General features: G+C 42.0%; 1 protein-coding gene across 9 annotated transcripts in view; it reads left to right on the top strand.

Annotated features, from left to right (window-relative positions):
- NTNG1 (netrin G1) overlaps positions 1 to 16,290 on the top strand; it is a 307,304-nt gene that overhangs the window by 197,578 nt on the left and 93,436 nt on the right. For all 9 annotated transcript variants that reach the window (XM_042465425.1, XM_042465423.1, XM_042465419.1 and 6 more), the window contains exon 4: positions 11,819 to 11,991. In XM_042465425.1, the coding sequence (XP_042321359.1) occupies positions 11,819 to 11,991 (173 nt within the window). The remainder of the gene's footprint in view (positions 1 to 11,818; positions 11,992 to 16,290) is intronic.

Raw genomic sequence — 16,290 nt, 5'->3', positions numbered from 1 at the left:
ACCTCAATATGGGGAACAGAGAGGCTGGTGTCAGGTAGCAAACAGTCTTGGACTGGCATGTCCAAACATAGAGGATTCATGGAACTCCCGATCATGCATTGTATCCGTTTCCCCCCGGAAAGGATCTGCTGTGTATACAGAAAGTAGAGTATGAGCCCAAGAAGATCCCTGGTGGTGCAGTGGTTACATGGCTGTACTGCAGCCACACACTCACAAACCATAAGGTTGCAAGTTCAATACCAGCCAGGGGCTCAGGGTCGACTCAGGCTTGCATCCTTCTGAGGTCGCTAAAATTAGTATTCAAATTGATGGCAGCAATTAATTTACGCTTTGTAAACCGCTTAGGGAGCTATATGTGATTATTAAATAAAGCTTTCTCAAGTATTATTTAGATCTGCGATGTTCATGCTAGTTATCATTATACAGTCGGCCCTTCTTATACACGGATTTTTTATACACGGATTCAAGCATACACGGTTTGAAAATGTTCCAACAAAGTATAAATTTACTTTGATATTCCATTTTTATAAGGGACATCATTTTGCTATGTCATTGTATTTAATGGGACTTGAGCATACACGGATTTTGTTATACATGGGGGATCTTGGAACCAAACCCCAGCGTATAACAAGGGTCCACTGTAACATGAAAGGGTGTCGCTGGGTGGGGGGCATAATGAAGGCATTGCACCTAAATAAAAATTTGCTTTCAGTCCCCATATTTGTAGCATTGCAGTAATTTAAAACTTCTGCTAATCTTTTAGGGATCAGGAATGTGGACACAGCAAATATGCTAGCTCTAATTTATCCCATTTGTAGTTCCAAACTGAGAGCAAGTGTGGCACAGTGGTCTCAGTGTTGGACTATAACTCTGGAGACCAGATTCCCTGCTTAGCCACCAAGCCCACTGGGTGACCTTGGGGAAGGCACACACTCTCAGCCTCAGGAAAAGGCAGTGGCAAACCTCCTTTGAACAAATTTTGCTAAGAACATCCGATTATAAATTCAAATTAGGGTTGCCATAAGTCAAAATGACTTGACGGCACACGACAACAACACTTCCAAACCACATGGTAAAGAGGAAGAAAGGAAGTTAGTAAGTCTCTGGTACTACTGGAACATATCAAACTATTTTCTTCTATTGCAAACTGTTTTTAAGGAGGTTCTCTGCCAGCTTTTAATGGCCAGTGTTCTTTCCAGTCTTTTCTGCTGTTCACCTGGTATTCTCAGAGGCTGGCATGAGGCGCTTTTCTAGGCAAAGTACGTACTGTACAAGTGAGTTACAGCCTGTGATGGTGGTCTTTCCTAACTTGCCACTAAAAATTTATTCCTCCAGTGATACTTTATGAATAGTTGAACACGAATTCTGGCCAACTATTTCAGAATATTCAAGAACTCCGTAACCCAGCCCTTGCAAATCCTTATGTCCTTTCATTTTTGAATTTGCTGTTGGTAACTCCAATGATAGGCATCAAACAAGTAGGCATGGTGAATTTTTCTTTTTGAACAAATAAATCTGCTCTTTAAAAGCTCTGTGGAGTGAACAAAAGGGAGGGCTGACTGAACAAAAATGCCATGGCACATTAAAGCTGTACAGGATCTATAGTTCAGTAAAGAAGAGAGTGATAGGGAATCTGAAGGCTAGCAATATTTCACTTCAATAAAAGCTTATTCAAAGCTGCAGAGAAAGCATGTAGGACATTCTTCTCAAGTCTATACAGACTAGCACTTCAGAGGATGGCATATCTGAATGCTTCCCCATGTCAGATTTTTTTCCTTTGCAGGGAAAGCTAGTACCTCAAGTAGAAGGGCCTGGCCTTTTCCCATACTGCCTGCTTTTCTGTGGGCAATAAGCCGTGTTGCTTTTTTTGTTTGTTGTTTCTTGCATTTTTATCACAGCTTTCTACTAAAAATAGCTCTCAGGGTGGCTAACAAGCATCATTAAAAGCAATTTGAAACAACAGAACCATGAAAATAATTATAATACACAAAACAGTTCATAATTGGCTGTGAGGGGGATGTGCCTTTGCACCAGTATAGTCAGAACTTAATCACCAGTCCAAGAGGAGTACATTTCACAGACTGGGGGGCAACATGAAAGAACACTATCTCCTCCATCCCTGTCAAATTGACCTCTATGAGGAATAGTCAATAATGTCTCTAGTTGCAAGGGCCTACTTGCAAAATGGATAGTCCCTTAGGCCTGTTACAGACAGCCAAAATAAAGCTGCTTCGAGTCACAGTAGAGGTATGGTGTTTCAATGATGCATGCGTCCTAAGAGTCCAGAGGCCACACCAAAGCCACGCTCCAGTCCTTAGGGCTAGAGCGTGGCTTTGGTGCGACTTCTGGACTCTTAGGACGCATGCATCATTGAAATACCATACCTCCACTGTGACTCGAAGCAGCTTTATTTTGGCTGTCTGTAACAGGCCTTAGAAAGGCAAACACCAAATCATTTGAGACTCTAAATGTTAAAACCAGCAAATGTATTGCAGTAGTATATATGTGGTATAACTAAGGCAAGGGTGACTTAAAAAAAATAAAGCCTTTGACTTCACGCAAAGGTGACTGTTAGCAAGCCAGATTGACTCAGGAGAAGTTTCTGCTGATACACTGAAATGGGCTGTGCAAATGCATTCCTAACTGTTGCTGCCATCTTGAAATCTAGAGTACTACAGGAAAACTACAGGAAAAAAACAGTCACCGCTAGCCGGGCAGACTGTTTTGCCGCTAGGGGCAGCAAAAACGACAAGCCCCAGTATGCACTGGGGCTTGCCCCAGCTCCCTATTGGTGCGTGGGGCAGAAGGGGCAGTCCTTCCACCCCGTGACGCTCTGGGAGTCGGGCTCAGTGGTGCAGAGCTTCTGGTCCTCCAGGGCAGCCCATTGGTTGGGCTGCCTTGGAGAAGGAGTTCCGCAGCACATGTTGTGGGGGCGGGGCTTAGGCCTATATAAGGCCGTGCTGTAGGCCCCGTCCCCCAGTCGGCGCTTGGCTTCACACGGTGCGGAGCCAAGCTAGGAAGGGAGGAAGACAGGAGCAGTTTCCCCAGCCCACCCTCTGCTGTTTTGTGGGTTTTTTGTCACAACTTGGGGCGGCAGCATAGGCCAGGATCTGCACGGTGTGGTACCAGGGCTATGGAGCTCTGGTTGGGAGTCAATAGGTACCCGGGGGCGAATAGGGCAGGCGTATGGCCATTGCAGGGGCCATAACGCGGGAACGCCTCCCGGTGACTAGGGGCTTAGTGAATATGTGAACGCATGGCATGTTTTGTGGTCAAGTTGTGTTCCTTAGCCCCTAGGTCATCTCAAGCGCCTGGTGGGTGCCAGGTTTTTGGATAATCAGACAAACATGGGGTTGTTTGATTTTGCAGATCCTGACCTCATACTTGGTGCCAACCCTTACCAATTGCTTGCTAATAAAGTTGTGGCCTTTCTTCCAAACTTGTTGTTATGTGTGGTTATTTGCAGCAGCATCTGAGGCAAACAGGTTCCACCTAAACATTAGGAAGAACTTCCTTACAGGAAGAGCTGTTTGACAGTGGAACACACTCCCCCAAAGTATGGTGGAGTCTCCTTCTTTGGAAGTTTTTAAACACCATTTTTCAGGGGTGATTTGATTGTGTATTCCTGCATGGCAGGGTGTTGGACTGGATGGCCCTTGTGGTCCGTTCCAAGTCTACGATTCTATGATTTTCTAACAATCTAGGGCAGCAGTTCCCAACCTTTGTTGGGCCGTGACCCCCACTGCGGATGAAAGTCCCGCCCGTGGACTCCCTGATTGGTTGGGAGGCCAGGGAGGGGCGGGACTTTAGGCCGCCTACAAGCCCCATCGGGCTTTTCAGCTGGAAGTCCCGCCCCTTCCTGGCCTGCCAACAATTAGGGAGGCCACCGGAGGAGAAGGGGCGGGACTTCCTGCTGCAAAGGCTGCTGGGGCTTGCAGTCCTGTCCCCATCCCCCTCTCCCCACAGTTGTCTGGCAGCTGCGGAGAGAACAGGGAGAAGGAGGGAGGCCCGTCCCCTTCCCCTTCTCGCAGCAGTTGTCTGGCAGCCATGGAGAGAAGGGGAGGAGGAGGGAAGCCTGTCCACGTCCCCTCCTCCTGACGGTTTTCTGGCAACTGGAGAGAAGGGGAGCAGGAGGGAGGCCTGATCCCATCTCCTTCTCCCCGCGGGTGCCTGGCGGCTATGGAGAGATGGAAGAAGAGGCAGGCCCGTCCCCATCTCCTTCTCCCAGTAGTTGTCTGGCAGCCACAGAGAGAAGGGGAGGAGGAGGGAGGCCCATCCCCATCCCCTTCTCCCTGCGGTTGTCTGGCAGCCATGGAGAGAAGGGGAGGAGGAGGGAGGCCCGGCACCTGCAGGGAGAAGGGAAGAGGAGGCAGATATGTCCCAGTCCCCTTTTCCTCGCGTGGTGCCTGCGCCAGTGCTGGCACCCACGGGGAGGGGGGAGGCAGGGGATTCCCAACCTGGTGACCTCTGAGAAAGGGTCGAGCGACCCCTAAAGGGGTCACGACCCCCAGGTTGAAAACCCCTGATCTAGAGCAAAGAATATCTGTCTGCTGTCCATTTCTCAGTCAAGATAGGAGACTGCAGAATTAATGCAGCTTGACATGGCTTTAACAGCTCAATGCTATGGAATGCAGGGATTTCTAATTTAGCCTTCTTTGTCAGAGAACACTGCTGCCACAACAAACTACAAATCCTAAGATTCCATTGAATGGAGCCATGCAATTAAAGTAGTGTCAAACTGCATTAATACTGCAGTATGGTAGCAGTCCCAATCAGGAAGAAGATAGACAGCCATAATGCTACTTAAAGATTCTTTTCACTTTGAGAAATATTTGTTAGAAATACACACATGGAAATGTATTTTCTGCACAGAAAATTCATTATTTCTGGACAGGAATATGATTTCTACACAGGGATGTGTTTTTAACACAGAAAAAAATGTTCCTTCCTACTACAAACTCTGGCTATGGTGACACATGGCTTGATTACATCCCATATGGATTACTGTAACACATTCTGCAAGTGGCTGCCTTTGGAAACTCTTTGGAAACTTTATCAGGTCCAAAATGCTGCAGCCAGGTTGCTGACTGGGGCAGGTTATAGGGATCATACAACCTTCTTTCTGAAACAACTTGACCAACTGATGATCTGTTTCCAGGTAGAATTCTGCACACTGGCTTTGACCTTTAAAGCCCTACGTGGCTTGGCTCCAGGCTATTTGAAAAACCTTGGCCTGTTACAGAGAGCCAAAATAAAGCTGCTTCGAGACACAGTGGTGGTATGGTGTTTCAATGATGCACGTCCAGAAGTCGCACCAAAGCCACATTCCAGCCCTAAGGACTGGAGTGTGGCTTTGGTGCGACTTCTGGGCTCTTAGGACGCATGCATTATTGAAACACCATACCTCCACTGTGACTCGAAGCAGCTTTATTTTGGCTGTCTGTAACAGGCCTTTATCTCCCTATATGAGCCTGCTCATACTCTAAGATCTGCAGGGCAAGGCTTTCTCTCAGTCCCAGGCACATCTGGTGAGGACAGGAGAGAACCTTCTCAGTGGCAGCTCCCAAGTTGTGCAGTTCCCTTCCCTAGGAAGGCTATTCCCCCCCCCCCGCTTTTTTTCTACTGGCAAGGAAAGACCTTTTTATTTAAGGAAGGTTTTATTTTTATTGTGTTGCGACAGATAAAGCTTTTAATGGGAAAGTGTAATGCTATTTTATTATGTCTAATGGGTTTTAGAATCATAGAGTTGGAAGAGACCACCTTGTTTTAATGCTGTTGTAACTTCTTTTTAAAAAATAGAAATTTAGTTCAATTGTGTTTTAACATCTATATTAATAGGTTTTTTTTTTTTTTGAAAAAATGTATATATTGTGATTTTACAATGCCGTATGCTACCTTGCATCCTTTGCTGAGAGTAAGGCAGGATGTAAATAAATAAAATAAATAAAAATAAATAAATACATATTTCAGGGAGATCCATCCTAGAGTACGTTGGATCTAAATTCCCAAGCCAAGTTTTCTCCTAACCAGCAGCACCTTCTTCTTGTTTAATTTCAGCTTATTCTCCCATATCCAACTAATTATCAAAACCAGGCAATGTTCAAGAGCATTCAGTTTTAGAGCTGAGTATCGTCAGTATAGTGGTAACATCTCAGTCTAAAACTCTGAACAACGTCTCCAAGTGTCCATGAAGGTACTGAATAATACGGGAAGCAGGATAGAATCCTGCAGAGTGCCATATGCTGTAGTGATGCCAGAACCACCTTTTGAGAACAATATGAAGCACTGCAATGTGGTGCCCCCAGTGCCGTTCCAGCAAGGCAGTCCAGAACAGCTAAAGGGATCATCTTGATGTAGACCATAGGCCAAGGCAACCTAAGTGTCCTTGGACTCCTATACATAAATGCAGGCAGAAGGTGGTGTCTGGATGGTACAGCAAGACTGGGAGACAACACTATTTGATTTGGTCTGTGTTTCTGTTGACATAATGCCATGTAGTTGACACTGATTCCTCATTCTTAAGAACCTATAAAACCTGTTTTCTCAAGGTTTCATTCCTCACTAATTCAGACTACACTTTCTTGTTCCGTTTGTATTTTAATGGAACTGAATGACTATGTAGCATATTTGCTTCTATTTTTAAAAGAATCAGCCATAGAAGTCTGTGAGAAAAACAGAAGTCAAACACCTCTAACACTTTGCAGAGCCTTGTTTATAGCCTTATTGAGAAGATTTTTTTCCCCTGCCAATTTTAATTAAAAGGATTGTTAATATTTGCTGCTAGAGCGAGCTATTATGTAAATTGCATCCACTCAGAGAATGTGATTAGATTTCACGGCAGAAGAATTGTATACAATCTCTGCCTGGCTACCAATTCTCTTTACCATTATTCTGGATTTCTTGAAGCTACCAGAAGTTTGCTTTCCCCTAGGGATATATTTGCGGATTGCCACTTGCTTCAGGTCAGGTTTCCCTCAAATGGAAACCAGCTTTGGCAGCTGTTCATTTGCACTAGCTTTTTAAAAAATCATCTTGCCCATTCCTTGTGCTGGTTGGCTCTAATTACTAGTCACTCCATAGAACGGGTGACAAATGCCCACAGAAGAATGTTCTTTCCAACCAACAAATGTCAAATCATTAAGGAAAATAATCAACCAGAGCTGCTAAATACCTGGGCACCTTTCCAGCATCTACTTGACGATGATTTTAAACCATTTCTGACATCTACTGGAAAGAAATCACAATGCCTTTGTGCAGATTTTTTTTCTCATTTCAAAAGTCTCCTTAATTCCTGGAAGAATTGTTATTATAATAGATTTGGGACGAATTAGAGAGTTTGATATGTATTCTGTGTCATGTCATTGAGATGGAAATAATGAGTACCATTGCAGGATACAATTTTATTTTACCCATTGTCCTGGAAGTGTCCAAAATTAAAATAATGAGAAATTTAGACAGGTAAGACTGAAATATTTTCAGATCGTTTTGACAGAGCAAACTCATCCAAGTTAAGTGTTCACTCCCAATATTTACAGTGGGATCATGCAGAATTTAATCCTAATATCCTGTAGCATTTCTTGTTGAAATCATTGGCCTTATCCGAAATGCTTGGGACCATCATTGGCTACACCAGATCGGGCTGAAATACAGAACCCTGATGGTCCCAAGCATTTCGGATAAGGAAGACTCAACCTGTATACAGTGCCATTTAATCTATTCTGCAAAAATGAGTAACTATATGAAAAGAATTCCATATTCCATTTTAGGCTTGCATATTTTCCAGTCATTTAATTGCCTGTAGCAGTTACAAATTGCCTCCAGACGATCCCACAAGCAAAGTTTGTAACAGTCAGGCTAGTAATAATATAAAGTGGGTAATTTGCAAGGCTGTGGTGCATACATTCAGATAGACATCTTCAGCCATATGCCCTCCAACATGCCCTGGGGATAATGGAAGTTGTAGTCCAACACTTGTGGACCACACTAGGTTGGGGAAAACTACATTAAGGCAAATAATTTGTTTTGAAATTATACACTTTACACCCATTTTTCTCAACAATAGCCCAGTCTTTCACTGACTTCAGAAGCCCATGTTAATAAACTGACCATAACACTTGCCGTTTTAAATTGAATGGTTTAATTCTAAACATAGATATATATCAAAACATATCTGTCTACCATTAGGCAGAGGGAAGTGTTGCCTCAAGCAGCAGATTTTAGATGTCACAGAAGAGTAAAAATTGTTATTAAATGTGTTGTGATAGTATTTTTACTGCCAAGGGTGAAGGAGAGAAACTTAACAACTTTTCTCCCTCCTGTGTCAAAATAATTTGTCTGGCTTTGAACATTATGGACCTTGACTTCAATGGGTGATGGGAGCAAGTTGCTTTATTGCCTCAGGCAGCAAAATGTCTTGGGCTGGTCCTGTTGTATGTAAAAGCAGCAACATTTACTATCAAGCTTGGTGTTTATGAGATGATAAGAAGCATGACATAGTTATCTTCATTACATTTGAATCCATGTGTTCTTGGTAACATCTAGAAAATTAGTTGAGCAGGAGCTGCCATATATTTCTGAATGTGTTTTGATTTCTTGATTTTTGCTTCGTGTTTATGTTTTGTGCTGCTTTCAACTGTTGAATTTGTTTTAACTGTTGCTGGTTGTGGCAAGCTGGTCTGGAGGAAAGAGAACTTTGAAAAGTTACATTACAACTGCCAGTTCATTTGGAAAAATGTCACTCCCTTTGTGATATAGCATTAACTGTTAAATATTACTTCTGTGTAGTGTGGGGTTACTGAATGGTGATGAAAGAATATCATGATTCTATGCTGTGCCCTGTGTTGCTGCCTTATGCTTTGTTTTGAATCTTGAGATGACAAGCTAGTTGGGATTAAAATATATTTAGCATTGAGAGGTTTGCTTTTCACTCTCCTAGTCATTTTGGAGGAGCAGGAAAGTAAGAAATGGTAACTATATAGGTAAACAATTGATTGGGGCATTGGCTGTGAGAATAACTAATTACTTTTAAAGTAACTTCCCAAATTGTGTAAAGAGCTCTAGTTCAAATATGTTCATACTAGCAACCTTTTTTTCCTCCTTTTTTTTAAAGTTCCTAATCTGTAGGAGGAAAGAAATGTTCAGGCTGCTAGTACCATTTTATTATCCTTCTTTCCAGCTGACTCAATCCAATGGTTGCCAGCCTATTCCAGGCTGGCAAAAGGGCATCGTTCTATATGATGATATGGGTAAAGTGATTCTTTCATACCGAAGGCGTGGGCCCGCCTTTTCAGCAGTTGCTTTCAAATGGGAGCAAGTGCTTTTTGCGTGTTTTAATGTAAGACACTAAAAATACCCTGGCATTGACAATGATGGTTGGTAGCTTCTGGTGTGTATCTGTTTGAAGCACAGGTGAACTGTTAGGGGGAAAAAGATGGATGGCTGTTGAAATGTGTGATTTGATCTTTGAAGATTCTGCTTTGGAGGAAATCCCATACACCTCCCCAAAAAGTGTATATTTGACAGAATATTGATGCAACAAACATATCTTTGATATAGGGTGGTCAGAGGCCTTACTTATACAAAGAAGAGTCATATGTTTTAATGATTCGCTTATTTGAAGTGAGTCCAAGTCCAGTTTCAAATTCAGAAACCATAAGAAGGACACATAGGAGATACCCAGGAGTAGTATTAGTGCCTGGCAAGAGTTAAGCACCTGGACAGCAAACTGAACAAGAAACATAGAGAGCATCCTGGCCACAGTTGTCCCAACTATGTACTATATTTCTGTTTCAATTACAGTTGGTGGATTTGTAACGTAAAGTTTATACAGTAACTGCTCTGTATTCAATAAGGCTATGTAGTCACAATCATGCTTCTATAGCCATGACCATAAATGTCCCCCACACAGCCCAACTTAGGAGCCAGCAGCCACACTGAGCTGCTGGTCAGGGAACCAGGAGGGTGACATTTCCAGCCTCCTTGCCCCAGTAAGCTACAGCTATCAGAAGCAGGACTCCAATACAGTTCCTTGTCACAGCCTTCCTCGCTGGTGGGGAGGCCTGGAAATATTCTTCCCATGCCCCAAACAGCAACAGACCAGACCTTGATGTGGCTGTGGGCTTTTGCAGGAGTAGGGTCAGACCAAGAAATGTTACTTAGAAGCTTATCGCACACATTATTTTCCCCGTTATGGGAATGGGACTCTCAGGGCCATGCATGACTGGGGGAAAAATGGATTTGATCACACAGCAAATTGTCCTCAAAATGGTCCTGTTCCATTCCACAGCACCAAGCCGTCCCCATTCAGTGCTGAGGGGTGCCATTTTGGTCGGTCAGAAAACTTCCGGCCCAAACATTTAATGCTCCTAACTAAGGGCCAGAGCAGACAGGCAGGAAAAAGTGACCCAATCCTGCTTTTTCCAAAAGTGAGTTGAACTCCTGCTGTCCACACAGCCTGTTCTCAAAATGGGCTGAACACCCACAGGCAAACCACACAATCTGGCATCAAGCTGTGCTGCTGGGTGATTTTTTGTTGTTGCCTCCCCAGTATGCATGAACGCTATCGCACAAACACACCACCTGCAACCTCCAATTACCTCCCACATCTGACCCAGATGCAGTTGTATTTAATGGCCACTCCTTTGAACAGTCACAAGAGCAATGCCTCCAACAGTACAGCTGATTGGTGTATCAGAGTGCCAGTGATACATTGGTAAAGCCCAATCCTGGAGGCCCCATTCACCTTCAGCCCCCTTCACCTCATAACCTCCTGTTGGACTGCCTGAATCATATATGTTGTAATGCATATATTGCAGTTTTTTTTCTTTGCCACAGCTTCACACTTGCATCATGACATTTATATGCAGGCATGAAGATGCACATTCTCTAAGCTAAGCTGGAGTATCTGACTTCTTTTTGCTCCGGTTTTTAGCCCTGGAGTGCAGCTTCATTTTGGTTTTCACCCACTTGCAAGGCATGCAGCACATAAATGTCCTGTCTTCAAAGCAGCTGGAAGCCACTTCATTTTGCCCCTGGGTGGGAGATCAGCAATTACTTTTAAATCTGAATGAACATACATAATATAGAATGTCTAAAATTTTTGTAAAAATTATGTCCGCTTTTGGAGGAAAATTGGCTACATAAGTTTAATACTCTTTCCTCCATTATGTCTTACCACAAAGAATCCTGGGAACTCTAGCTTGGGGAGTTACTGAGGGTTTTCTATGGTTAATCTCCTTTGCATTCATGCCCTACATATGCCCACACACTCCCACACACTCCAATTGCCTCAACTTTTGAAGAAGCTGGAATTGTAGCTCAGACAATTAAATCTGTTGTGAAGATTTTCCCTTAATGGGATTGAGATATATCCATAGGCTAGAAAAGTTAAAGAACATGTTTTGTATTACAACTGACCATGAACACAGTACATTGGCCATGCTGATTGTGGGATTCTGGGAGTTGTAGTTCCCAAAGATAACTTTTACAAACCCTCTCTGCTATGTGTTGCTGTTCATTTGACTTCAGGGCTTACGACACCAGATGATAGATGTTTTGAGATAATTTGTACAGCTGTATCCAACTTTCACATCACTGATACATGAAAGTAATGTGAAACACTTCTGGGGGTGGTGGTAGCAGTTAACCACAGTAAGTTCAAACAAGAACCAGAAGAGCATAGTTGGATTTGTTGTTATCACTGTTGCTGTCATTCAGATGTTTCTTCCCAAAGGCAAATTCTTCTTATTTTATTTGGAGCAAAAACAGACTGAAATTAGATCTCTCCTTGTCATAACACCTTGCCTTTTTCCTTTGTTAGGTGCAAGTGCAACCTTCATGCCACCGGCTGCAGAGAAGAAAACAAAAAATTGTTATGCGAATGTGAGCACAACACAACAGGTCCAGACTGTGGAAAATGCAAGAAGAATTATCAGGGACGACCTTGGAGCGCAGGCTCATATCTTCCCATTCCTAAGGGCACTGCAAATATCTGTGAGTACTTAACAGCCCAATAGGACAGCCATCACAACAATAGGTTTTGGATTCAGTGGTAGAAAAACAATATTAACAAAACCTGTGACATAAGCACAAGCTGACTTAAGATACTATGGTTTCATGGAACACTAAAACCTTAGAAATAACTCCAACTGTGTCCAATTGGGGTTATCCCAAAATAAAGGTAAGTATGCATAGGAATATAGGCTAAATGTTAAAACCCCAAGCCTGTTCAAACAGACCAACATAAAAATTATGACGTGTTTATGTGTGACTTTTTACTTTGCATATCTATTCAAAGGTCCCAGTAAGTGCAAAGTAAGTACTTCCAGCTCAATATGCAGGAGAACCTTTCCCAATTTCATACCATCCAGGTATGTTGAGCTTCAACTCCAGCATTCCCAATTTGATCCCCTTTTAGCTGTGGATATGTGGGAGTTCTAATCCAACATATTTGGAAGGTACCAGATTTGAGATAGGTAGTGTAAAAGACTTCAACCACAGAGGCTAAATTTCCTTCCTACCACATGCATTGTAGCACATACCAAAGTAACAGTATCATTCTTTGGACTATATAGTGTTCTTCCTCCAAAGAGCTAAAAACAGCATATATTGTTCTGATATTTAATAATATCAGACAGATATAATATTCACTTCTCAAATGCAAATACTTCTGAAAAATAAAGAAAAACTTCCCAACATCTTGTCCTTCAGGGGTGGAGAGAGGAATGAAACTTTTCATTCTTTCTCATGAGACTGAGGCCCCATACAGACAGGCCAAATTAATGCTGCTTTGGGCCACTTTGAAGGTATGCTGTTTAAATGATACAGTCCTAAGGACTGGAGTGCAGCTTTGGCGCAGCTTCCAGACTCTTAGTAGGCATACATCTTTTAAATAGCATACCTCCAAAGTGGCCCGAAGCAGCTTTATTTTGGCCTGTCTGTATGGGGCCTTTGATGACAATTTGCACCTATAGTTTGAAGTCTCCTTAAAGTGTCAGTGACAGATTTTAAACCTGTTGTTTCATTCTCTTTTTCAAATCAATAGGACTCATACACATTTAGCTTTGGGGCTGAATCATTTTCATACGTTTGTCCCTTCTTCTAATCGTGTTGAGAACAGCACAATATAGACTCCAAAATGAGGACAGGATGTGGTATATAAAGAGAAGAAAGGGGTACTAAAAAGCAGTGAATACACAGATCTGTTCTGTCATGCCTGCAAGTGAGCTTTACATTAATTTGGATCCTTGCAAATTTGACTTATACACCTAAATCCCTCAGAGGAGGAAGGGGAAAGAACAAACAAAGAATAAGCTATCGTCTCTTTTGGGAGTTAAAGTTATTAGCTGCTTTTATTATAAGTCTGCAGTTCCAGCCTGTATGAAAGTAAAAAAGCTGGCCTTGGAAATAACCATTCACTGAAAAGTTATTTTGAAGAAACAGGGTTATGTGCCACTGCTAAATGAAAAGTTTCTTTAAACACACACACATACACACACGCAGCAGCAGCAGCAGCAGCAATATGCCACGTTCCGAATGTTATCTCACACTTCAAAGCAGCAGCTGCAAGGAATCAAACCTCCAAAATGAGTATCACAGGAAGCAGGACCTTATCAAGTTTAATGTGAAAGTAATAGACCAAGTAACAAACCATGAAGTGTGGGGGCCATGAAATTATGATAAAAATCCAACCAAGCAATGGGGGAGAAGTAAACCTTCAAAAAGAAGTGGGGGAGGGACATTTTGTAAGAGCATTAACTTTCAAAAAAGGAACACTTTGGACCACAGAGTTAATACTTTAAAGCTATGTTCAAGATACATTTGCAAATTCACAGGATTCCCCCCCCCCCTGCAGAAAATTCACGGCCTTAAAAAGGCTTCTGACCTCACTCAGCTTGAATGATGCTCCACATAGAAACACAGTTCTTCTGCACCCATCTTGGTTATATTTCTCAGTGGTTACTTGTATTGAGGAATATCACACAATTCTTTTTCTCTACATAAGTGTCCAGATTTTTTTTACTAGTGATGGAGTCCTTTATTTATTCAGACCTTTAATCTTTTACTATAGTGATAACCAGATCTCTTTAACTTGTGCAAGATATGTTTCACAAAATTAAAGGAAATTCTAAGAAGTAGAGGTACCCTGATCTGTTTCTGAAGGAGTAGCAAAATTCCTGAGCATGCGCGTTTTCCTACATCTCTGGTTTGCCACTACATTTTGAAAAGTAACATTCAAATTTTTGAAGTCTACAGCTTATAGAGGAGGGGATTGAATCTGTGGCCCTCCAGATGTTGTTGAAATATAGTTTCCAGCCTCCCTGACCATTTTCCATTATGGGAGCTGGAGCCCAGATTCTCAAAGGCTAAATTTTTCCATGCCATGCAGTCTTTTCTTCAGCTAGTTGTTGAGCGGGCATGTACCCCAAAAATGATCATACAAAGCTACCAGTTCCATTGGAAACTGGTAAATTTCTTCCATATGCCATTCTCTCTTTGTCTGGGGTGTATCCGATCTATATAGTCAGGCTAATTGGTAGAGACAGTAGTAAAGGTGGGATTGATCACCTTAGACATCTGTGGTACTGTGATTTCCACCAGGGGTGGAGAGGATTGAACGCATGGAGGAGAGAAGAAGTAAAATGGGAAAGATCCAGCAGTCCTGAAACAGAGTGATGTCTTCCAACAGGGAATTACACCTCCCTGCTGCACTGTCCCACTTTTCCCCAGTCTTATTTTGCAGAATTGGAGACCCCTCCTGAAGAAGATTGTGGAACACAAAGCACTTCAAGAAGAGAAGATGAGAAAGTTCTCTGCAAGACTGAAAACTTGGCAATGGGATGTTGAGTATATCCCTCTGACTACCCAAGATGTATCATCTGTGATTTTATCTTTCAGTTTTGGAATCTAAATATACACAGTTTTGCTCTTGCAACTACAATTACCAACCAATTAATCTTATATACCCTCCAACTATCCACATTTGACAGGGAAAGGCCTAAATAATCCTCTGCTGTCCTAGCTTTTCAGCTGCTTTTAAAATGATACAGTTTCTCTCTCCTCTTTCCCCTTTCCCCATTTGTCCTCAGCTTACTTCTATTGCTGCAAACTGAATTCAAAGTACAGAAGTAGTTTGCACTCAGTTAACTCAGCCGACAGAGAAAACGAGGGCAGAATATTGCCCAAATTGCTGCTGCCTCTTCTAGCTTGTGTGTTCTTTTGACATCTTGACCAAATTTTGCTTGCCCAAATGTGCCCTGCTTGTCATCTGTGAAATGTTGGAAGGTTTACTCTTGCACACGTAGTCCCAAACAAGTCCCCTCACTTCTGTTCATACTTTCTATCTGATCCCAGTATTTTCAGCTAAAGAAAGGATACTCTTTCAGGGGCAAGCATATACCATACTTGACTACTGATGAGAAAACACCTTGTGCATACATATTCTGATAAGAAGCTTACTATGCATTGTAAATATTCTTGGAAGAACTAAGCAGTCCACAAGCATAAGGGTTGTATTGTCCAGAAGAAATCTCTTCACTGATGCAATTGTGTGAGCTTTAACCTGTAAATAAAAATGCAGCACAGTTAGGTTTATTTTTTTTGTCTTGATTGTATGTATAATTTATTAATTTGATTCTGAACATTGTCATTTTAATCATAATAAATAATAAAATATAAACAATTTTAGATGGCTACTGAGAGTACAGCATGTGTAATATTTAAGATATTGGCCTCCTGTTGAGATGATGATGATGATAGTGGTTTTTGTCTTTTGCAACCCACAGCCAAGTCTTTTTAAAAGCTAAAACAGCATCTACAAATATGTGAATTATTTCAGTGTTCCCAGGCTAGTCCTATTTTCACTGAGGTTTATTTCTATTTGTGCAATGGTTCTCACCACATGAGGAACTGAAATACATGGAGTTAAATATCACATCTTCTCTTTTCCTTTTTGCAAACTACTCATGCATTTTCAGTGCCAGCTAAAACTATGTTTTGCACTTGCTGTAAACAGAAGCATGTTCCAATAAAATAAATAAATAAAAATAAAAAGTAGTGTGCCATATTGCTTCCAATGTGTATTGTAAGGGGGACAGAGCAGAAATGTCTATCAGCATAAAAAGTTGATTCAGAGACAATGAAGCAATGCAATTTCTATCAGCAGATGTTGCAAGACAAACTAAACATCAGAAGCTGGCCTTCTTAGACATAATGAAATGTTTGCTGTTGCCACTGCTAAACTGTAAAATAAGAAAGCCAAATAGGAGTGATAGAAATGAAGAACCCCTGACT

This window comes from Sceloporus undulatus, chromosome 4, assembly GCF_019175285.1.
Source record: "Sceloporus undulatus isolate JIND9_A2432 ecotype Alabama chromosome 4, SceUnd_v1.1, whole genome shotgun sequence".
NCBI classification, from domain to species: Eukaryota; Metazoa; Chordata; class Lepidosauria; order Squamata; family Phrynosomatidae; genus Sceloporus; species Sceloporus undulatus.
The sequence above is the reverse complement of the archived record's forward strand: the minus strand, read 5'-3'. Positions and strand labels throughout refer to the sequence as shown.